The 24,223-nt window shown below is 41.8% G+C and overlaps 2 protein-coding genes across 8 annotated transcripts in view; one reads left to right on the top strand and one right to left on the bottom strand.

Annotated features, from left to right (window-relative positions):
* Positions 1–20,591, top strand: part of LOC111253381 (uncharacterized) — a 44,431-nt gene extending 23,840 nt beyond the window's left edge. For both annotated transcript variants that reach the window (XM_022812676.2, XM_086992520.1), the window contains exons 2-4: positions 485–648; positions 19,760–19,813; positions 20,142–20,591. In XM_022812676.2, coding sequence (XP_022668411.1) covers positions 485–648; positions 19,760–19,813; positions 20,142–20,591 — 668 coding nt within the window. The remainder of the gene's footprint in view (positions 1–484; positions 649–19,759; positions 19,814–20,141) is intronic.
* The window catches only part of LOC147755080 (uncharacterized), a 44,020-nt gene extending 20,409 nt beyond the window's left edge, over positions 1–23,611 (bottom strand). The window contains exons 1-5 of one of the 6 annotated variants that reach the window (XR_015329958.1): positions 23,501–23,611; positions 20,395–20,672; positions 20,121–20,279; positions 14,835–15,009; positions 13,622–14,357 (exon numbers count right to left, since the gene is read on the bottom strand). The gene's annotated coding sequence lies outside the window, so the exon portion shown is untranslated. Of the gene's footprint in view, positions 1–13,621; positions 14,358–14,834; positions 15,010–20,120; positions 20,280–20,394; positions 20,673–22,968; positions 23,475–23,500 lie in introns of those variants that run through there. The other 5 variants (XR_015329957.1, XR_015329955.1, XR_015329956.1 and 2 more) reach the window with 5 other exon arrangements.
* Positions 23,612–24,223: the final 612 nt, after the last annotated feature.

Raw genomic sequence — 24,223 nt, 5'->3', positions numbered from 1 at the left:
TATATATATATATAATTTTTTTCCAACTAAAAAATCGACTTTGATCGCTATTCTTAGATTTGTTTTCTTGTCGCGTACGACATAGGTATCAATGGGATTGTTGAACGAATCACTCTACATTTAGTGCATCCAGGCATCGAGACCCATTTCGTTCAATCACCGTAATAGTTTCCATGTTATATAGTCCTGTGCAGATGGTAAAGTTGCCAGAAAAAATAAACTTCCACAGATAAATATCATTTTTAGTAAGAGCCATGTAAATAGAAGAGAATTCTAGATACTTTAATGAATGTTGACATAAATAAAGAAACAAAATTTGATTTGAATAAGCTCTGTGAATTAAGTAGATTAGGATCAGGATTAACTTTCGATCTGTTTTTCTGAAAGATTAACTTGAAAGAAGTTTACCCTTATTTCGCGATTCCGATTGCATACAGTTAATTGAATAACCCAAGAACCTTTCGTTTGTCTGTTGATTTTTCAGAGACCGAATCTGACCTGGAAACGCGTCAACGGCGGTGTCGCACAAATTTTAACGCATGGCAGTTAGAAGAGTTGGAGAAGGCCTTCCAAATATCGCATTATCCTGACGTATTTCTTCGAGAAGCTCTCGCGCTCCGCCTCGATTTGTCTGAATCAAGAATACAGGTACCATTATGTCTAACGTCAGCCGCAATGTTGACGGGAATAAGGATAGCAACACTATATTTTTCTAATCTGACGACTGTATACAATTAATAGTACCATATGTCGCAGAAAGTGCAAATGCTGACAGATGCAGAGTGAAATAAAGACGTTTCGATACAAACAAACTATCGAAAAAGAAGAGAAGACATAAAAGATAACGACAAAATACCAGTAACCAGAAAAACTAGGCAATAAGCCCAAAAGGCCCGCATCCTAGGCAGTCCGTGTTGTTGGATTGGCTATTACGCAAATAAGCACCCGATTGGCACAAATAAGCTACCGATTTGCTTGTCTACAGCCGCCGGGATCAGCGTTCTCTACTGCGGGCTCTTTGCTGAGCCTCAACATCGAAAGAACCCTTCAAAGCAGTCTACATCAATTTGTAGAATAAAGGGCGAAAATCCACCTGCAGTTTATTGGTGCGTCACTCGTATCGTCAAACAACTAGACATTTCCGCCATGGAACTTTCTAAAACTAAAATCGTAGACTGTGCATTGCAACGAGTACCACGAACCAGGAACTAATTATATATTCCCCGAATCTCTGTCTATTACCTGGCGTTACTTTCAAAACGGAACAATGGCCCTAAATCCTTTGAATATGCGGGTACGGATGACGGTAACCCTATATGTACCTTAAAAATAGGCGTGAAAAGAAATCATTCTGCAATCTATTCTAGTGAAGACGACACGGTTCCTAAACATTGCAGAATTAATTTTAAGAGGACAGATGCATGGTCTTATTCAGAGACACTTTACAATACGTACACACATATTTTGATAAACATATTTCAACCGCAACGATAAGACAAGCATCGTTGGGGTTTTTCATGGAATGATATAATGCAACTGCGCCTGGCTGAGTGGTTTTTTTTTTTGTTTATAATTCTTGTTTACAAATTCGTGTCAGATGTGATCTGTGTAAACGACCCATAGTAGCTTGAGAAAAAAATCATTGTGACTGCAAGAACTGATTGTGTATAGGAGTAATAAAAGCTACAACAAGACATATACATTTATTTGCGTGTTAGCGTCCGTCATCTCACTCTGCCACTGATGCCTATCTTAATATTGCTGCTCGTTCCATCACACCCCTATCGGGCTGCTAAGCATCTACAAGCTTCAGCCACCGAGGCGTCAGCAACGCGGAATGTATTAGAGGATCCGATAAGATTCGGCCGGAGGGCGCTTACAAGTGGCTGACTACTCTAGCGTTCGCTTAGGATCTACAGATAGATGTACATCCTTAGTAGTAAAATAACATCCAAATTACCGCCATCGCTGCTGAGAAGAGCGTCGAATGGTGACGTGATGATGTCCAGGAGATTTCCTTAGACCTGAGACCTAGTGGAACGGATAGCCTCGTTATCAGGATGAAGACACTTCAGTCAACCGGCAGACGGGAGTTTTGCTACTGTCTGTCACTGTCGCTATTTAATAATGCTATGATATACACGTATAAGAGTTGCAGAAGATCTCATCTTATGCGCGTAGCAAAGGGTGCCCATTACTAGGATGCTACAGCTTGTCCTTAACCATAGGACACTCCGTACCACCTGTCTAGATTTTTATTGCACACATACGATCGTTCTCGTTTGTTTAGGCTCGACGTACAATGACCTGAATAAGATCCAGCGGATCAAATATTGATCGTGAAAACGATTAGTAATTATGTAATATACTTAGCGGACTGTAATCATGTAGCTAGAAATTAGATTTTTCGAAAGGTATTTTAAGTTGGCTTGTATTCGATGTATCTCTGTTATAGAAGTACCTATCTATAGACTATGTTACGCCAGTCGATCAAAACTAGATACGTATGTAAGTTTGGCAATCGGCAACACCGACACCTTGAAGGAAGTTATGAGATAACTCACTGATTAGCTCGAAAGCACATGTGTTATGTTGGACGGACAAGTGTTTTTTGGGGGGTGATTTCAATTCGCGTGGAAGGGAACTGAGACCGCGGAACCGCCCTCGTCGATCTCAGCTGCCGGGTCCTAATAACGAAAATCATGATCGAAATTCCAAAAAGGCTCATTTTTTATTTGTTTGCTCATAGAAGACTGAGAGACGAATGACGGCAGCGGCCGTAGCAACAACGGCAAAAACTCAAAATCGAATTCTAGTTATTTCTGGCTTTAACTGTCGTATAGTAGCAGTCTATAGTAGTATCACCATCGTTCTTTGTTGCCTCCACCAAGCGGGGCTTAATTCGTTGGCCGTTGCTGACGGCCATCGTCGAACTGAAATGATCAGACCCGTGGTAGATGCGTACTATGATGATGCGGGAAAGCGTCGTTACTTCAAACACCGAAGTACCACGCAAATTGGGGAACCCTATGGGGAAAAGAGATATCAGGAAAGGAAAGTAGGAAGTGAAGCTGAATGAGTCGACCAATCACAGATCGGTCAGAGCAGACTCTTGCAACCGTTAAGCGATTGAGCGGCTTGATTCGGCTACGTACGGGCTAAGCCCACCGGGCGAAACAAATTCGCTCTGACCATCGCCAATCACCTACTATATACCCGCGTGTATTCGGAGAGCAATACGCTTTCCGGCAGTAGTTATTATAAGACGAACGCCGGTTTTATGTAGCACCTAGTTAGAGGCTTAGTTTTTGCCCACTGCTAAAAACCTTAGTTCGAGATTGCGCGAAGCGCGATAGAATTTACACTAGGCAAAGAACTACGCTCTAAGCTATTAGGCCTTTACATTTCACAAAGCTAAGCGTGACCAATATGGCCTCTCTTGGCGGCAGTCAATTGAATATATTTTCCAATGCTTGGGCAATTTTTAGCTAACTAAAAAGAACTTTCAAATAGAACACGCTTCTTCTTCTTCTTCTTCTTGTTATTACTGTTTTTCAGTAGGCCAGTGACGATTGTTTTTAACTGCCCGGGTGTGTCGGATGCCGGATGAATCAATGTTTGTTGAGGGCACCTGAATAATATCATGTATGTATAATCCATGTGTCAGTGTTGGCACACAATTGGATTTTAGTGTTTCGGTTTAAACGGACCTGCAGAAGTCTTCAGCGATACAAGTCCGTGCTTCTGTACATGACATTTTGGAAAGAGCAAACAAAGTACTACCTGATCGAGGTTTAAACCGCGGACCATTGTCATGTATCCTGAGTCATAATCGCGCTAAGCTAGCATCATGCACCTAAAGTGAGGTTCGTTTAAGCCACAGCCTAAAATGGAGGTTTGTTTAGTAGCCCGACAATCAGCGCTTGCCTGCCTTCATATCTGCCTGTTCTGCACATTCAGTTATCGAAAGAGCACTTACGTAAACCGTAAAAACATGCGATTAAATAGCGTTCCTCTACCATCGAACAACTGCTCGTGAGGTGATGAAGCAATATGCGGGCTATCATCAAACGCATTCGCTATCGCTTCTTCGTTCTCCCTCGCAAAGGACCTGTCGCCGGCTTCTGCTGGCTTCGCTGATCGTATCAAATGTTATTGTTCTTGATCACATATCGCTGTTTAAATAAGTGGACATCTAATGGTGCCCGCCCGCCCGTCCTACATGAAAGTATCCATTTTTAACCAGGTCGTAATTATTTGGTCTGATAATACTTGGCCTATCTGCATTCAGTCAGCTTTAAGTGTCCCACATACAATTTACATTCAGACTGGACGTTTAGCTATCAATTTGTTGCAACATATTTCATCTTTCCAAACATGGCCATAGTCATTCCTTATGATACGATATAATCTTTGCTTCGGTGTGCTGTCGCCACCGAATTTATAAAATAGCGGAAAGAAAAAAGCCTCTAACTTTATTACCTTATTTAACACGTAAACGCATTGTCAATGTCTTGGTCGTAGTGTGAAGTATGTGAAACAGAGACGAGAACAATGAACATCTATATTGGAACGGTATTTTATCTTTACCCGTATTGCTATTAAATAAACTAAAGAAAATATTACGCTATCCAGTAGTATCAAATGATGCTAGTTCGAAAAGAAAAGAAAAGAAAAAAAACTGCTTCGTAATAAGAGTTAGGTTCCGGGAGCCTGTTTTAGCTATAATGTAAAGGGCCTTTTCCAAATCGTTCTTGTGACGATAGTGTACGGTTTTCGAATTACGTAATAAATAGACTCGTACGCAGAACAACGCCGTGCCAACAAAGGACTATAGTCTAGTACATAGCACGCCTAAAATGGGCGCGGCCGTCAATGAGTTTGTTGGCAATGATTTAATTTAGATACGAATTACTAACAAAGGTGGAGTCGCACGTTTCGATTCTATTTGTAACAATGAGTCCCGATGATTTTTACCTATAGCTGCTTACAGACGAACTCGCCAATGGGGAAGTACTGCTTTTTTCCGCTAAGGGTAAAGCTATTACATTGGCTCTAAGCTCTTTCGTGAGCTTTTGAAAAAGGAGTTGTCAATCGCGTGAGGCTAACTTAATTACCTTGAAGGGTTCTACTTGGGTGAAATCGAAGCTTTCGTGTATAGGTTTTGAGTTGTCGAAGAGGAGGACGTGAACAGTGACCCTGCAGATAGGGATCTTTTATTATGCCTACGCTCACTGTGTCGCGGGGGTCGGGAGGGATGGAGGGCAGAATGTTTACGACATAATCAAATTCATCAGCACTAAACCCTTTTCCCCTCCACAATTTACGAAGCCCTTCAATAAAAAAGATTGGATCAATGCCCTGTTCATTTGAAACAATGCCTAAGCGTTTTCTAGCGTTTCCCAAACGGTTCAGCTTCAGTTGTTCGATGATGGCGGTGTTGTCGCTGAAGTTTACTGCCGACGCTTAGACTCCCTCCGTCTAAACGTATGTGCATCATTTGTAACAGTACACACACATAAAATATAATACATTGATAATAATAATAAACGCATCCGTTACTAATAATAACAACAACCATGTCATATCTGTTTGCTAAGGCAGTCTTGCACGATACCGTGCACGGAGTATATCTGTAGCGAAGGCGAAACCTGTTCTCTTTATCCGCTTCCTAAAGAAAACACCTATATGAACCTGTGGCATAGTTGTTATGAAGACTCGTCGCGCACGTTCACGTTCACTGACGTTCCACTGCCTCCCGGTGAAGACATTTGTTACTCTGTACTTCGTTGCCTCTATAGCGCACTTAGGAAAAATGTCGAAAAACTATGCACCAATACTTTTCTGTATTCATCAGTGTTATTTATGGCTCAGGCCTAACTTGCGTTCCGCCCGAACCAATCAAAACACGCACCATCTATCAAATAAGTAGCATTTATGATTGATACTTATTCCTGGACGTTCCTGGCTCGACACGTTGACCTCTGTTGGGCATTATATGACATTCTACAAACGTAACCGGCAAGAACATAGCGGAATGAAGTCAATCACAGGCACCGACACGGCGCCTGCTTGGCCAATAGAGAAGCGCAGATACCTAACATCTGATGCCTCGTCATAAAATAGCTAGGCCCGATGCGTCCTACAAGGTGGCATACAATACATGCGAACACTTTACTAGATCAAATCAATTTTGCCATTCTGTATTAAAGCGAACAGTTTAGTCTATCTTCGTTGAAATATTCAAAATGTGGCGCCTAACGTATACCCTTGATAGATCTGCGATACAGAAATTATTAAACGCCTAAGGCGCTCACATTAATAAGGTCATTGTAACGTGTTAACTGTTCAATGACCACAGACCACTGGTAAACTGTGTAACGATAAAAAAACGTCAACGGAATTTTACGTAATGCACGTCAGGGTATCATGGCGAATGTTTTAGAATATCACGACATTTAATTGCTTCAGTGCATTACAAATTGACGCTAGTAATTTCCGGCTAGATTGACAGCAGGATTGTTCCAAAAAATTTAGTTTCTATACTTTGCTCTATTTAGCGAATACGAGCACAGATCTATCTATGGAGCCGAGCTATGAGCATTGTAGCAGCGGGCCTCATAGTTTCTGTAGGGCAACAAAGGAGCTTGGGAGCGACACGGGATGCAAGATTATATTTGTGTAAAGAATTTGAGACGGAGTAGGTTTGCTGGTCCTAAGTCATCACTTTAAGGTGTTCTCGTTGAGTCAGATGTCTTCTCAACGAGCAGGTATCATTATTTAGAATGCAACTACATAGGGACACTAGCTATTCATTTCCTCTGCGGACATTTACGGACGCTCGTTGGATACTGCTGACCGGCCGAGTCGTTAACGGCCGAACGACCGCACAGATGTTCTTAGTGATGGGAGCCTTCAAGTGCTCTGGTTTACTTCGCTTAAATTATTGCTACTGGTAGGCACAAATTTAGACAGCAACGAGTTTAAAGAAATACGAAGAGGCCGATAGTCGATTTGTCGCCGGGACAAACCTAAGTGAATCAGGACCTGTTTGATTGTTAAGGTCGGCTTTTCAAGAATGAAATTCTTGTCGATAACGAGTGTTCGCACCCTACTGAAAAGCAAAATATCTTGCATTCAATGGAATTTCACCTTATTATTTATGAGCCAATATTCCAATAAACTGTGATTGAGACTAGTGCAGAAGATGTCTGCAAGCTGTTGGTTGCTTAGAAGTGTGTCGCCTCGTCTCGTGCGGCGAAAAAGTTTATACAAGTCAGATCGGAAGCGTTCTGCCAGTACATTGAATCATTTACGCTAGATAATGGATTGCACGATAATAAGAGCAAATAAAAAAGCGACAAAGTCAATATAGCTTCACTAAATTGTTCAAAAAGGGAGAGTCATACGATGCTCACCTGAACCCTCTTACCAAGTGCGCCTATGGTACATCGCAGCTGATGCCTCAGATAGAACAGCTGTCCACCTAAATGTCTGGTATTAGAGTTTCGTAATTCCATATCTGGACACCCAGCTATAGGCAATAAAAGCTCGTATGAAAAGCCAAGGAGAAGCAGGCAAGAAGACGCCACAGCAGCAGCAGCAGCAGCAGCAATAGCGACGCACGCGGGGGGAGATGCAGGGGAAAGAAAACAGCGCGACAATTTAGCGATGACTTCGGAATCGCGGAGGCAGGAACGACAATCATCAGGCAATATGTGTCTGTATGTCCTGTCTCATGCTCGTTAAAACGACAATTCAGGCGTTTTTTTTTCTTTCTTCTTTACTGATCATGATCTTCATGGTGCTTCTGCTATGTATCGATGATTGTGATGATTTTGGTAATTTGGTGGTGGTGGTGATGACAGCCGCGGCGGCGGCAGGCAGGACGAACGCTCGCTCGGTAGACTTCATTGTATCAAATCGTCAACCACTTAGTGAGGCATCTACAAGTCGTTCCCCCGATGGCCGACCACTCGACTAGACCCGACAAGCACACATACAAACACAGTGGAAAAGATCAACAAACAGCTCGGTTGGATCCATTCAGTTGTCACAGGAGCCACTTCTTAGCTTACTTCCGCCCTCTTTTTTCTCGATCAGACCACGGCATGGGCAAGCAGCAGCAGCAGCAGCAGTAGTCAGTGGACACGGAGATTCCACTGCTCCTGGTCATAGTTGTCTGTCGGTTTATCTGGATATCGTTGTGGCGTTGTACCGTCATCGGCGCCTTGGCAGAGAATGGGGTGCTGTGATACGACAAGGAACGCACGGCAAGTCAAAAGAGCAGACCACCAAATCTCGAGGAGTGCTTGGCCATATTTTGGCCATGATAACGTTAAAGACGACGCTCGTCAAGGTTTCGATCAGGATTGCGAAATGGACAACAACGGCAACGAAAACAGTGCCTCTAGCGGAAACAAGAGCCACAAAGACAAACAGACCGAGAGACACTTTACGATAAGGCGCCAACGGTGCCCAGAAAAGCAAACATCAAAGCTACGTATACAATCATCATAAAAGACAGAAACAGTACCGCAGAAACCTAGGAGCAAAAGCTAATGTTGCACGTGCACGTGCGTACGTACACATTCGTAGCGGAACCAACAACGTTCCTTAATCTCCCACGATCCCTGTCTGTATTCTTACTGACCGGTGATGTCTGCTGCTTGATGCTCGTCTTCATCGTGCTCTAGTCGGCGGAGAACCAAAAGTAAGAGAAACTGTGGGGACTGCAACACCCCGATGGGTTCTGAAAATGGAGACCGAGCGGTCCCACCGCACCAACAACAAATGCAGAAACAGGAATACGCGAACAGACAAACCGACGCTTGCCATCGGGAGCCTTATTTGGTAATAATGACCTTACGGCGTACCGCCAACAGTTGGCAAGGGAAGCTTTACGACAGGGAAAGTCTATGTGTGTATTCCTTAATACTAAACTCACTGTTTTCTTCAACTGCTACTTTTCTCAAAAGAAACCGGATAACTAAAAAGAAAAAGGAGCGAGGCAAGAGGAGGAGACAAATGTGTCTACGAATTGCAAGATAAATAAGTGTCAATAGTAATTACGTTATGAGAACGATGGACTGTTGTTAACTTCGGTTATTTCAAATCTGAAGCGCTATTTATGGTTACCGCGTGCCAGGCTGCGACGTAACTCTGTCGCAGGTATAATTAGTAGAAAGCAGATAGACTAAGTACAGACATTTCTCTGTAACAACAACGAAAGTTGGATTTTGGAAACGATCGGAGGATGCATTAGGCAGAAAATACGCATTATATGTAAGTGAGTGATCAGAAATGTCTCAATGTCATCATATTTAAGTTTTGTGATCAGGCCAAGAAAAGACGCACAAGCAACGAATGTTGTCTGAGACATTGGCCCAGCTGAAGCTTTAAAAACCTTAATAGCTGCTAAAGCGTTAAACAGGCCCGACATTTAGCACTAAGTTCGCATCGGGCGACACAAGTAAACGGTGGGAGCAGGAACCCGTTCGATGTTGCTTGCATAGATTTTGTTAAACAAGGCGCGAATCTGGCTCAGCGTTGGGTGCAAAAGCGGTAGCGCTATGCATTGCTCAATATGGCCAGCTGCCTTTCAATCAGAATTGCCTTTCAAATTGCTTCAGTCGCGGGGGTCCGACATCGACATAATGGGAAATGTACGCAGCCTGGTTGTTTACTTAGCGTATCGTCGGTTAACCTTGACAATGAATCGGAGAGAAAACAGCTACGATTATTTCTAATAAAGTTTGTGCGACTGAGCTATAGCTTAGCGTAGGATGGCTGGTAATATATTTTTGCCAACTTTTGTGTTTTGATTACCGGCGGATACACGTACAGCCTAGTTTGAAAAAACAGCTAGGATACAGGAGAACAGACAACGCAGCTTCATCTTACGACCCGGTATTAGTTTGAAGTAAGTTTAACAAGATAGGTTAAGATAGGTTTATAACGATGTCTGATGGCTCATGCAAATTTAGGCAGCGCAGCCTCTCCTTTAGACTTGCCGTTTAGGTCCAACATTCTCCTAATCACCATGTGTTTTTCGATAATATAAATATCATTCTTAAATCCCTGAACAGTAACTCAAGGTTTACAGCTAAAAAATGCAAATTTTTGTGGTTTTTGGTATTATGTTCAGCGACACCTTAATAATACGCTGAAATTGAGCCGTTAAAAGCTCAGTAATAGGCAAATATTTGCACAACTCACTGTTTGTCAACGCTGGGTGGGGAGAATGTTGGCTTATTGAGAGCTGTACACAGAGGGTACGGGGGAGCACTAAGCGAGAATTCATCAGACTTCCTTAATCGTCGGATCCGCAGTCGTTTCTGAGTTAGGTGCGCTGAGAGCTGGGTATGTGCGGAATCTTCGTCTCCTTAATACCAACAATTACTGGCAATCGCGTAGAGGCGACGATAATAGTTGCATCAAGTCCGTTACTAAACTATATATATTTGCTTCATCAGTACAATGTAGATAACCGGAAGTCCCCAGTGATCTGCTACCACTATGGATACTTATTTTTTTTATTGTCTTCCAGAACTAGTCTTTGGTCAGAAAAAAGCAAAAGTTACTTGTTCTATAATAATAAGCCGAGGACCAATTCCAGTTAGAAAGGACACGTTAAACATAAGCTTGATTACAGCAGACCTTTTTCAATACACATCTACACAATGACAATGTTTTAAAAAAAACTTGATTTCTTGGGTCATTTCAATGCGTTCCCAACTGCAATTAATTTCTTAATTAATTCAGTTGTAATTATAAATTAATAATGCAGTTATCTTTTTCGGCGCTTTTTGCCCTTCTTGGCAAATAGTACTGAACTCGGATCTGTGCCTAGTGCTTCGCCGTTTAACCGCAGCCGCCGCTGTTCTCTCTAACTAATTTCTACCAATATTCTACGTTATGATCCGAAAAAGTTTTCGGCATATCTACTTCGAAACATTGCAGAACCTACTGAACTATTCCGCATTGGTCTGATAACGGAAGTCTGATGTACAATGTAGAATTAGGTACTGATTCAAGCTTTATCGATTTGTGACCTACCGCGTATTTGTCCGTGTTGGCCTTCAGTTCTGGATTTATAACGCGGTAAGGCAAGCGGAACAATACATCTCTTTTTACTTCGTTGCTGTGCGTTTACGGTGCATCGGCGAGATTCATAGACGACGACGACGATGCAGGTGTGATGATTTCGGTCGTGCCATCGGCTGAGGAGATGGGCGGTGATCAATTTTATTGACGCTTTTGTTTCGATTAAATTTTTGAATCAGCCCAAAAGAACAAAAAAAGGTGGGCAGCTATGCCGCAAGAAGTCAATAGGCGAAAGGTGGGTAAGGGAGAGTGAGAGCATTTTGACCATCGAGTATTAGAGTGGAGAGGTCATAATAAACCGATATGAAGTACGATAATGCGACAAAGTGAAGGCTGTGATTGGGCGGGCAAGCGGGTGAAGCGACTGCCGATTGTGGACGGAAAATACAAAATGTTTTCCACGTTTCAGGCCACCACATGATTACCTATCTTGAGCAAAACAAACGTCGCAGAAAATTGGATAATATATGCATGTAGGTGAAATATCGTTCCATGCACGATACTCAAAGTACGTGCCATATAATGATGAATGGAAGATTTCATAGTTAAAGTTAAGCTGCATTTTAATCTGGCATGGCATACAATATTTAAATATCGTTTTATTTTTCTCAGTTTGTCCTGATGGCTGTCTTCCATCATTGTATGCATGCCTTTACTATAAGCGGGTAAATTGTTTTATTACATTCTTAATATATATTCTGACCATCCGCTGACAACTGGGGTCGAAATATTTTGCCTTCTCATATGCCTATTAGGCAGGCTCGCCCGTTACTTCCAACGATGACAGTTCCGAGCGGTCTGTCGGCCTAGGTACCCCCATTTTTAGTAGAGTTTCCGCTATTCTGAATATTTGCATGTTTCTGTTTCGTTTACAGTTCCCATCGTTGCAACGGTGCAGTGTAAACTGTTTTCCTATATAAGTTAAGGACATGCGAACTTTGGAATACACGCATTTATTCTGAAGGTCAGCCATCTAATGCAAGGGTAACACAATTCTACACCCAAAAAAATTAAGTATCTCCCAACATTTACTCACTTAATAATTTCGTGCTCAGTCTTCAAGTGAATCGTTTAGTTGCTGTGCTCCCTCTCTGGACGCCCAAAAACATGTTGTTACCATTGTTGTTGTTGTTGTTATCGAACACAATGGGGAGCCTCCCAAGCTATTGCCCGCGGATCGAACAGGGGGTAGCGGGTACGAAGAATTAAGCCGCGAACGAAAAAGAAGCTAAGAAGCAAATATATCTATATAGTTCTCACCGCCTAACTCAGATCGTTGTGTGTATGCGTGTGCGTTAAATGAAGCTAAACGAAGACGTAATCAACAAGTGGATAGTTGGTTCTACCAAAAGCACGGGCAACTGTTGATCGCTATTCGTTCCTACAACAAGATCAAAGAGTAGCGATAGAAAACATTACCGAGAATAACAGCACAACAACAACAACCGGTACGGCAGTAACTGCTGGCTTAGTTTGTTTGTAGTACAACTTATAGTGAATATCTGTTATTATCTCTAATTATTGTTAATGACTCGGCATCTTGCTTTATAATACCACTAGAACTGAACGTTCTCCCACATAATAACAGGGAGTCGATCTCTCCGTTGAGGGGAGTGATACCAATGCTAGGAGAAGCATTTCTATTTGCTTCAAAATCTTCTATCACGATCTAGGCTGAAATTCGGTGTTCGAAAAAAATGAAGATCATTTCTGATAAATGTATTTCCTGTCGTTGCAGTCATTCGTTTGCACGAAGCATTGATCATGTCGTCATCCTCACTGCTACAAAACACTTGACATTTAAAGTTCGTTTTTCGAATCAGCCTGGACAGACGATTATCGCTAGGACAAAGCGGCACAATGAAGAAACCCTATCGTATTAGATCTTCGGTCAAAAAAGACAATCATTGCGGTCATACACAGTCAATGGCAGAATGCGTCTATCATTAATTAACGATAGGATATCCGAAATTCAGGGTTCGTTGATTATGAAATTAGGCGAATTTGTAGGCTGACCTTCGACTTTGTTTCAGAGACTTCACTTTCACTGCTTCAAACTCCTTGTATAGATCGCGAGTTTAATCGAACTCATGTGGATAACTATCCACTAAAATCAAGAAGACGAACTTAGTAGAAGCTTAATAGCATAGTATGAAGTAGAAGGAAAGTTTAGGCCTGTAATAGGAAAATCAGAGTAACTCGTAGGTGTGAAATTTCTTTACGCGATTCAATCTTCGCATTGGCCCCATACATAGACATCCTATGGTTTTGGGTCTGTGTATACACTGGACACTGGGCAAGCAGAGATGTTTCCTCCTGTGAAATCCAAGCAAGAATTATGTCGATTGCGAGTCCTACGTACACACACGGAGCGTAACCGCTTTGCGGAACAAGGGAGGACGAAGAGCGGAAACTAGCTGCAAGGGAATAGGAAGATCTATGATTACTTAGCTTTTCATATACTACCCTACCATAAACGCAGCACCACATCTCGAGAGAAAGGGACAGATGGCTCAAAATATGTGTGATTTTAAAAGTAACATCTTTATGGAGCGAAAAGAAATTAGCAGATTTTTCATGTAACCGATGAACGTAACCATGGTCCCGTAGAGCACTTCGACTGAGGAAGCCCAAACGTAGTAGAACGTTGGTGCCTGGTATGATGTGCAAGTAAAAATAAAAAAAAAGTCGTTTGTATCTAACCAAGTTAATGTAGCTTATAGTTACAACAAGAAGAAAAATAAAATAATACGTAGAATACTTCCTGCCAGGGGACTTGCGTGCCATTTAACATTAGCGAGACGGCTTTTACAACAGTCGAAGCAACAACGAATTAACAAGTCAGTCAACGGTAGCTGACTTCTGCTGTTACGGCTGACGCCAACGGCAACGGCAGCAGGGGCGGCGATGATGATCCTGTCGCTATTCTTTCGCTCTATCAGTCGGCGTTCGCTGTGGTTGCTCCGTCCGTCGTCTCGTACCCCTCAGGTCCCGCCTGGGGGAGGAAGGGCGAGGGGAAGTGAGAATGGTTATGGGGTGGATTGGGGTTGGCGGTTGGGATGGGTGTCGTGGTCGTGTGGTTGTTGCCGGGATGTTGTGCTACCGCAGCAGCGTTAGTAATAGCCACCAGCGCTTGGCCATTTGGCTATACTCAAGAGGAAAGGGCGGTCACAGGACACAAAAGTCGAAACTCCTGCCAGTTGAACTTCTCCTCCTCCACCACGTACGCGCAGATATACTACAAGCATTCACTGGCGAAAAATAATAACAATTTACTCTTCTTAAAAAGCCATTGCAAAGTATAATATCAGTAGACATCATAGGTAGACAGTCGTAACAAGTGTGACACGTCCTAATAAACTGGGGTTCAAGAAGAACGGAGCTATTAATTATTCAAGTCAAGTTCAGACTAAAATAAAGGAAATTGAATGTCACGTGCTTCAGGCTGCATTTGTTTGGCAGAAATGGAAACAATATCTTTTACTTAGAAATGGCTTTTTGCCTAAAGAGTGCATTGAATCACAGGCATTTTTTACGCTCGCTTGCAGTAATCGGTTTGCGACGTATTTACTAGTGACGTCATGTTCCGTCCCGTCCAAAAAAAGGATAAGGAACGTAAATATTTTGTATCAAAAACGTAATACGGACCCAGGTGATAATTTAATTTTTAGCAGGCAAAACTAGGTAGTGTATGGTAATATGTGTCTGTAACCACGTGTTCTTCTTACAGTCAGGCCGAAATAGGGGTTCCTTTGAGAATAAATAAACTTGCGCTTTCTCGATCGGCCGCGTTCTGTTGTTGTTATCGTTTACTCGATGTCTCAATTTGTGGATTTCGCCATGAATGGGGGTCAGGGAAGGTCGGAACGCCCCGGACGCGGAGCCTGCGTGGGGATATTTTAGCTGCAAGATTAAAAGGTTCATCACCAGTACGGCGTACGCAGGGTCCAAGTCAACCAAGAATCTGCGACTATTCCTAACCATGTATCTGTATGTAATCAAGCCTAATAAAAAAAAATTTATCGTGTCGAATGTGAAATGAAAAACGAAGAGAAAAGACATAGTGACCGGGTGTAGTCACGAGACAGACAAATGCTGTGCAGCACCTGGCAACAGATTGAGTGCTGTTAAAGAAATATGGGGTGTTTGCGTTCAACGCCATAACAAGCAACAGATCCTCAAGTTGCAGTCGAAGATCACAGATGCATTGGTATTTTTTGTTTTTTATTAATTTAAATATTCCCGAACTACGTATGTTCGATTCACAGCTGCCTGAGCAGTTACAATTACCCCAAACAAACCCAAGCCTAACGTATTACACCGGGATTCGTTTATAAAAAGGACAATTTTAACTGAGATACCGTACTGCATACAAGCATGTATTGCAGAAAATGACGGAGCGGTCACCGGCCAATCAAGCGAAACTAGATTACTTGTCGACGATCCTAGACATTATCGTGAGCTACCTAAACGGACGGCAATTGTTCCAAATGCGTAATGAGACAAGGGTCCAACTGAAAAGTTTTGGATGTTAGTATTTCTATCATAGGGCGTGTAGACAAGCGTCAATAGTCTATTATTCACTGCGTGCTAAGCTTTAAACTTGTACCGAAACGAGCTTTATCTGTATGTGTATGACGTATACAAAACTAACCCCGACTGTATGGAACGAGGAAGATGATGGTCGTATAACGAGTGACTTCTCCTGATTTTTGCTCGTTGGAAATTTCTGACATGTAAGCGCTTACGCATAAGGCGTTTTTGTTGACGCCGAAACACGAAAATCAGTATATTTTTCGACATAGCGAAGCAGAAACGTTGCGCAGACGCGTATGCCACGTATCAATTAATCAGAATAGAACTTCCACATGATAATGAAGCATATGGTAATAAAAGCAAGGCTGCAACAACAAAAGTGATGCAGAACCTGTTATTTCTAGCAGTCCAAGTATCTCACGCCTACGAAAACGCCGCGTGAAAAATCAAAGCCTCCGCGAGCTATTGGCTATAGCTGCATCAAGGCCATCTTATTGATGTACTTTTGCTGGAGATGAAATGAAGTTGTGCTTTACTTTTTCCACTGGTTATCGTTGTGGTGCCAAAACAGGGAGAAGTGGACGACAACCTGTAGAAGCGTGAGGAGGTGTTAATGTGTTATTACTACGACCAAGATGCTGATGGGTATGTGCGTGTGTGCCTGTGTAATGGTGTCTAAGTTTTGTTAGAATCTATTTCATTTTTTATTGCCGCTCAGTATGTCTCTGGTGAGTGTCAGCCAAGCTCCCCATAAGGGCTGTAAAGGTTTGGCGGGCGTTGCTCATCACCTTGGTGAGCATGCCGCCTCAAAAGTTGCCGCGAGCGCTATAGCTTGTGTACGACCACTCAAATCGTTGCTGTTACTCGCGCTATTATTGACGGCGTTGTACACCCCGCTGTGAGACGAACAGCGCGATGAGCAACTTAGCACCACTAAAACAAGTTGCGAGCCACAGTCGGAGCAGCAGCGATAGCGGCGGCGATGCCGACGAGTACCGGTTAGTCAGTCAACGAGGGAGCCACTCAGGGCGAAGTCATATAGCTTCAGAAACGGATCTTGGTTTTTAACGTCTTTTTTCGCTCTCTTTTTTGCTTCCTTTGCTCAGTTGAGTCATCAGTTCATTTGATTTTTCGGACGCCCTCGATGTAGCCGAAACAGCCCTTTTGAGTTAAACACCTCAATCCTATAAGTAGGCTTAGATAGTCAGTATCGTCCGTGATATCGCCAATAACCTTTAGCCGACAGAAAGCTTGACTTACACGGAAAACTTGAAAATCTCCAATTATCTATTAATTAAACCTGCCATGGACCGTCTAGGATATCTGGCTTGAAAATAGAAAGGGTCAGAAAATAATATCGAACGTTCCTTTGATGTTTCAAGCTGCGACCAATAGGCCTCGCGTTCATGCCAGCCTTATTATATAGATGTTTGAACATAATCTTGACGCTGACAACAGGTAGTAGATTCCATGATATTCCTTTCCAGTTTGTTCATTGTTTCCGTCACTCGATTTACTGCATGGTAAAAATTCAACGATGATCCTTCGATAGTAGTCTCTTGTCTCGTACATTTTACCTTCTAGTGACGAGCAGGTATATCGCTGGCTCGTCCTCTAAGGCGTTTGTGATCCACATAGACGCAAAGCGAAAAGCAACTAGACACGCCCTTCTCAACAGCGCAGTATAATGTTAAGAACCGCTAAAACGTAACGCCCGTACAAAGATGACGAAGAAATATGAGTACAATATTTAACAGATAGTGAGTGTCGATGGGTACCAAAAAAGTCCGACGTCCTCAGATATCGTCTATGGACGGCTACCGTAAGGTAAGAAGCCTGTATTCAATTCGGCCCCCCTTCATCTTCGTCCTGCTGACTTCCTGCAAACTGTGACGACATACAAAGCAAGTAAGGACTAACTAATCAAACCACTGTTGCACCATTACCCAATTCTTTCATTGATTTAATTCCTTTAACCATTTGTGCGGAACTCCAAATAGAAATTAGGACAGCGCTAGGACGAAAGCATACATCAATGCTTGAATGAATGTATTTGTATTATTGAACAATAGGTTCTCAGTTGCGTTATCGCTAATCGTCAAGCATTGTAAGCATCTATTTCGTCATATATATATATTTAAGGCCCATAATTTTTCTGTCATATACGATCTATCACGATCGATTACGACGATCTTTTAGTCTTGCTAAGATCTGAACTTCGCTGGTTTAAGTAGATCCCTACGATGGGATTTCGGTACGACGCATGTTCGATCTCATTGCTAGCTAAGATCGAATAGCATATACGTAAAAAATATCATTGACCTTAATTTCTACAGCCTAAGGCACAACCACATACCTGGCCAGTGTCATTGGACACACGTTAGCGACATGCATTTGCGCATATTTTCTTTCAATATTATATTTGGAAAGTATAAATGTTGTTTAAAATGTTTTGGCTAAAGGCTGTTCATATTATCTAGCGTTACATAGAGAGTCATTTCCTTTGTTATTACTCCGATTAGTATTATCCCATTGCATTTCACTGAGCCCCTCTGTCGGCGACAACCGCTCACACGTCAACAGCGCGTTGAGAACTACGACTCTACAATCGCTCAGCTGAAATTGAAGTAAAAATATCCCGTCAAAAAAATATCTCGCACTGTGCGGAATCACCCGAACACGATCAAATTTGTAGAAATTTTTATTGGCACTAGAAGCCGAAACGGCAACCAGCGCGGCAGCAGGCGTCAAAGGACCAGGGCGCCGCCAAAGGGAGTCAGAGGGAACGCAGAGCGTACGTTCAATCGGCACCAAAGAGACAATCCACAGAACCAACCGGCAAACACAGAAAATAGAGGAACAAACGATCACATGCACACACGCACGCAGGATCATCCTTTAGACAGTCAGATAGATAGATAGATATTTTCATCGAGTTGAAAAGACGCACTGCGGCGAGAACTTTTCTACTGCTTCATGAGCGAAGTATCTGCAAGATATTGCTGTACAGTGGCCCTTTTTCAGCAGCATCAGTCCAAATCGACTTTCATACATTTGGTCAGAAATGCCGTCGCCCCGACCCGTTACGTGAAGATCAACTCATTTGTAGTGGTTACAAGTCGCCTGGTGCTGTAGGCAAAAACGAAAGAGCGGTGTATGTGTGTGTTTTTTTGTTTATTTCTATTGGTTTGTCTGTCTGTGCATGTGTATGCTTCTGTATTGTAAACTGACGTACGGCGGAAGACGCTGGCTGGCTAAAACGGCGACGGTGGGCACCTATAAAAAACTAAATGAAGGAAAAATCGAACGCGACGAGAAGAACGAAGTAAATTTGTACACACGAACGAACAGCTGTATACACCAATGATGACTTAATAATATGTTTTGTGTTTGTAAATGCCCACCTATGCTTGATGAAGACAAAGAAGAACACACTTATCCCGTAAGTGTAGACCCATAAAAAGAATACTATGGAACTATAACCTGAACAGACGTTGAATCTTTACTTATTAGAGCTTGTTTCTGTGTCTAAGGGCCATTAATATCAGTCTGCTAATTAGGATGGGTATTCTCCTGCCCTAATTGTTGCCAACGTTAGGACATAAGCAAGTTAAATTGTTCGAAACCTGCTCTTGATTGGTACTTTCGAAAGCCGCAACTAAATGAATCACCTAAATTTACTTCAGCACTTCTGCTTGCAGCTCGTATTCATTCTGGATATGTATCAAATAGATAGGTAATAATAGCAAAATAGGTAGCTTTCCGTAAAATAGGCAATTGCGACATAAAAACTTCAGTAGTTTTAGCAATTGTCCGCATAGAGTCATGAGAAATTGTCGTAACACGCAGACCTCTTCAGCTTAGTTTGTCAAACTTAGCCACAGGTTGAACAATGGAAGCTTTTTCAACGTATGTCAGGAGAAAGGTAGTATGTGCAATAGGGCCGTTGTACGCTGTCCTAAAATACGGTTTCCGAAGGTCCTTCTTTTTTTCCCTCAATAACATACTATAACTAAAAAGTGAAATATAGCTTCTGGACGATGAAGCATTCGATGCTAAACCTGTGAAATTAATAAAAATAGTCATAGAGCTCTGTGCTTGAATTTGGTTATTCCAGGTATGGTTTCAAAATCGTCGGGCAAAATGGCGACGAAAGGAAAACACCAAGAAGGTAACTATAACGAAGTAATCTTCTTCACTATCCCGGGAATCGACTACTCTGTCACATCGAAATTGCTAATGGGGTACTTGTGTATTTTCAATGGAAACACTGTAGATATATTGTACAAATTGAAAGAAACTCCTAAAAGACTAATTCTTGATTCAATGCACTACTATACTAGGTTCTAATGCTGAAATTTCTGTTTTTTAAGACTGTCATTACATAATTGTCAGATTATTTCAGTCGAAATAGTTTACATTATTCTATACTCACTATTTAATGTACTTTTCATGCACAAATGTATATCACAACTTACAACTGAAACATCTTTTGGTAGGGTCCTGGCCGGCCTGCCCATAACGCGCACCCACAGACGTGTTCTGGAGAGCCTATTCCACCAGAAGAAATCGAACGTCGTGAACGAGACAAAAAAGAGAAGAAGCTGCGAAAACAGTTAGATCGTCAACTGAAACGACTACAGGGGGCACAAACGAAACCAAATGCTAATTTAGCTGCACTCGGGGAGGGCATCGTTAACGTTCTTAGGCAAATCTATCTTGAAGACACCTGCAGAGGATTGGAAAAGTTACCTGATGGCCTTCGAAACAACCTTGAACAGCTCGGCATTGACCTGGCATCGCTTCAACTGCGTTTCCAAATTGAAAGTTTCCGAACAGTCACCGCCTCTGTGCCCACGCCCTCGCCGCAGTCAGCGTGGGAAGAAGGTAGGGCCACCACAACATCATTCTCTATTGAAGATATTCTTCGTGAACAGCCGCCCAGGTAACAGCCACTCGAAGAGGTTCGACTGAGGAACCACTGAGTTCCGGAGTTTTCTGGAACCGTCTCGAATTAAAGCTGTTTCAAACTGAAATCAGAGAGTGATTCGTGCAGAAAAAAAAAAACATTGTTTAAATAGTTCTGACAGGACTTCATCGGTTACTTTATGCAGTGTGACAGAAGCTACGTTTCGTAAAGGCGTCACCACTAGTGAGAACTACTCTGTGCTTAATTTATGAATGAGAATGTTAGTAATTAAACAGAGCTTTGTTTTGCATTAGTAACATAAAAAGTAACAAAAAAAAAAAACTAGATACGAGGTGTTTGTGCACAGAGATGTTATTGTAGAGTCTTCCGGCCACTGGTCGCGTATGTACTTAAGGAGTGCCCTTCCATAATATATTTCAAATATGGTGATCTAGCATCATATGATAACAAATGCGAACAACAAATCGTGTTTAGTTTATTATTACATCATTTTATCTATATACATTAGTATACAGAGTGAGTTTTTACTAAAACACATGTTTTTACTTAATGCAAGAAAACTGCGCATGGACAAAAGGTTGACTTTGTTCCAGCAGGACAAAATAGCTGCCTACTTATAGCGGGCATTCATTCAGCTTTTGCTTTACTTTTAAGTTAATCAGGTAAATGAAGTGACGATGGATTTGTCGAGGGCGATGTTTGATCTCAGTGTAAATATGTACGTGTGTATAGATGGAGCAAGGCTTCGTAGACTTCGAATGATAATTTCCAAATGGTTAAAGCCAAATGTGTGTATCAAACAACGACAAACCTGCATTTCGAAAGGAACAGACACAGAATACATGTATCTGTATAGACGTGTTGTGCTTTCAAGTGTAAATAAATGTATATTTAACAATAATAAAGCGTTTTTTTACTTTTGGTGCATCTGGTCAACTAAGGAGCCATATGAGCGTAGAAGTGAGCGAGCTCCAGGATCCTAAAAACATTCGACAGGAGAGTGCTCATTCATACATGCTAAAACAACTATCACTAACGCGTGATAGTACTAAAAAGATATAAATAAAGAGAACACGGACTTATAAAGCGTATACGTGATCGGATTTACTACCAACTACTATTACTATTTATGATCTAACTAATCAATTGAGTGGTTTCAACGACGAATCAGGTAGCAGTACTTACGGATTTCGAAAATAAATTCATAAAAAACCGCACAGTAAAAGGCTTGCAGATCTCGTGCAGAGGACAACGTCTTATGACCTCTGTGAAAAAACGCATGTTACGGACAATGCCGTCTACTTTGAGAGGCAACAAAACTGAATAGCTGATAAGTTTTCTTATCGTACCTTCACACATTCATTTATCAGAAGCCAAAGACCACAAAATTTCGTCCCATTGACTTAAACCCGTCACTTGATCTTCATAGGTACAAGTTCTCGTATTCTGAACCTTTGAGCGAGTTAACAAAAATTTCATTTAGTAAGTAGAAATGGTACGTTTCCGCTGTACGTAACTTGTAGAACTCGGTCGGGCAAATCCTGTATATTAGCAAACACGCTATCCCCGCACTGAAGAATAGCCCTATCAATTCATCTATAATACAAGACTGCGTTTCTTTAGTGATTGCGTTCAATTAAGATGAAGAAATCGCGTGGAAACAGAAACAAAAGGATGGATTTTATAATAAATGAGAAAAAGCATGTTTGAGTACGCATTGAGGCGTCTCAGAAATAGTCGTCGCAAGCCGCTGCTCTGCCGACTCCGCTGACTGGCATGAGACAGCTAACTGAGACAATGGCATATAATATTAATGGGATATTGTCTAAGTACAAGCTTCTTCGTAAAGTCATTATATAGCATTGTCTTCTTAAGATAGATTCAGGTAGCCTCTATAACTATGCGAGACGCCTGTTGGCGACAAGTGTCTTTTTTTGAAGGATAATTAAAATCTAATGAATAAATTTTTTTAGTTTAACGTAAGGGAACTACAGAACACGATAATATGAGACGTGTGATTTCACTTACGGTTGTTGAAATTAACTTGCATTTATCATTGACGTTAGTAATAAGTTATGTCCCGCGGACAGTATACGTAAAAACGTGGCATTTTATTAGTAATAGCTTACCCAAGGCATTGAAGAAAAATGGACAGTACAACACGTAAATGTCATTTCGCCATATACGTCAAATAATGAAAATAGCTATTACCAGCTAAGCCTATCACTTTTATCATCTCACTGAACCACTGGCTAAAGAGTTTTGTCGCTTCCTTAATAATTATAAGCATTCTTATATGTACGTAAACAAAAATTTAGCTGTACTAAATATAAAGCGTTTAGAGAATGCTCCGAAAGTTGGTACATGAATACATATCTCGAAATTGACAACTCAACTCGACAAGTATGAACGCTGACGCTTCATTCGTTTTCAGCCGAAGCCGCAATAAGCTGCACAGTGGGTTTAAAGTCATCCTGGTTCTGTTGCGCTCGAAGAAGCCCTCGAAAACCTAAGTTTTTGTGGGTTCAAACACGGGATCATAAGTAAATAACCTGAGTTTGCATCGACTGTTACACTGCTGTTACAAAAGAAAGCACTTCACAAGCTTTTCTAACACTTCAAAACTAATGTCATATTGCATTTTTAATATATACTTTGCAATCCCAAAAGAAATAGATACAGAATAAATAGGATTAGCAGGGATTATTGTAACAGACGATGCCTAGAACATATCTCAAGCCCCACGTTTACTAAAACGCTTTCTAAAACGAATCGATGTAAACATTCACAGTATACTATCACGAATTCAGGTAACGTGCTTCTATATTGCGCATCTCTAATTATGAATCACGCTACGCTATATTTGAGTAATATGGGCTATTTCTTTAAAAAATAATCCGTCAACTATCATCACCTACTAATACATACGCGATAGAGGGCACTGAAGTTACCCAATAGACCTCTCTCTGAGAACGTTGTCGCGATCGCACTCATTCGTTATCTCCGTTGGGCTTCTTGGCTGTTTCTCTCTTTCCCCTTTTCCCCTTTCCCTGTTTCTCTCAAAAAGCGAGTCGGGACTATCTTACGACATAGAACGAAGATTTCCTTCTCTGTCGAAGTCCCACATATCTCAGTTTTAGTAGTGGTAGGTGAAAAAAGGGCTAATAGCTTTCCAAAACCAGCCGGTGTTCAAACTTGGCGCCAAGCGCGCGATTCCACAGCTTCTATTTTGCGCGAAGAGGCTAAGCTAATAATAATCTATTTCGCATATAACTGCATAAACCATATTCGTAAGCATTATTTTTACCAGGAGGTATACATGTCTCTCTTCCTTCAGAGTAACCGAAAAAAGAATGGCTCTGTTTTCGACTAAAAAGCAGTGCCTAGTCTTTGCCCCACTGATAGTTTTGACGCGCGTAAATTTGAAATTCGGGAAATTACATTTGTAGAGGCTTCGGGACAATAAAGGCTTTGTTTGGAGAAGCTGATAGAAAGAGCAGAGCGTTCTCTATTCTAGAGCATGGTGCACACTGGTCGCATATCGTTGTAAGGATATGTAATACCTGCTAATACCCGGCGGGATTGAGGGCTGAAGTGAGAGAAGAGACTGGCTGCGTTAGCAACCGAACAGGGAACCAAAGGCAGTGAACA

Source organism: Varroa destructor, unplaced genomic scaffold (genome assembly GCF_002443255.2).
Source record: "Varroa destructor unplaced genomic scaffold, Vdes_3.0 BEIS01000006.1, whole genome shotgun sequence".
Classification (NCBI taxonomy): Eukaryota; Metazoa; Arthropoda; class Arachnida; order Mesostigmata; family Varroidae; genus Varroa; species Varroa destructor.
This window is presented reverse-complemented; position numbering and strand designations above follow the sequence as displayed.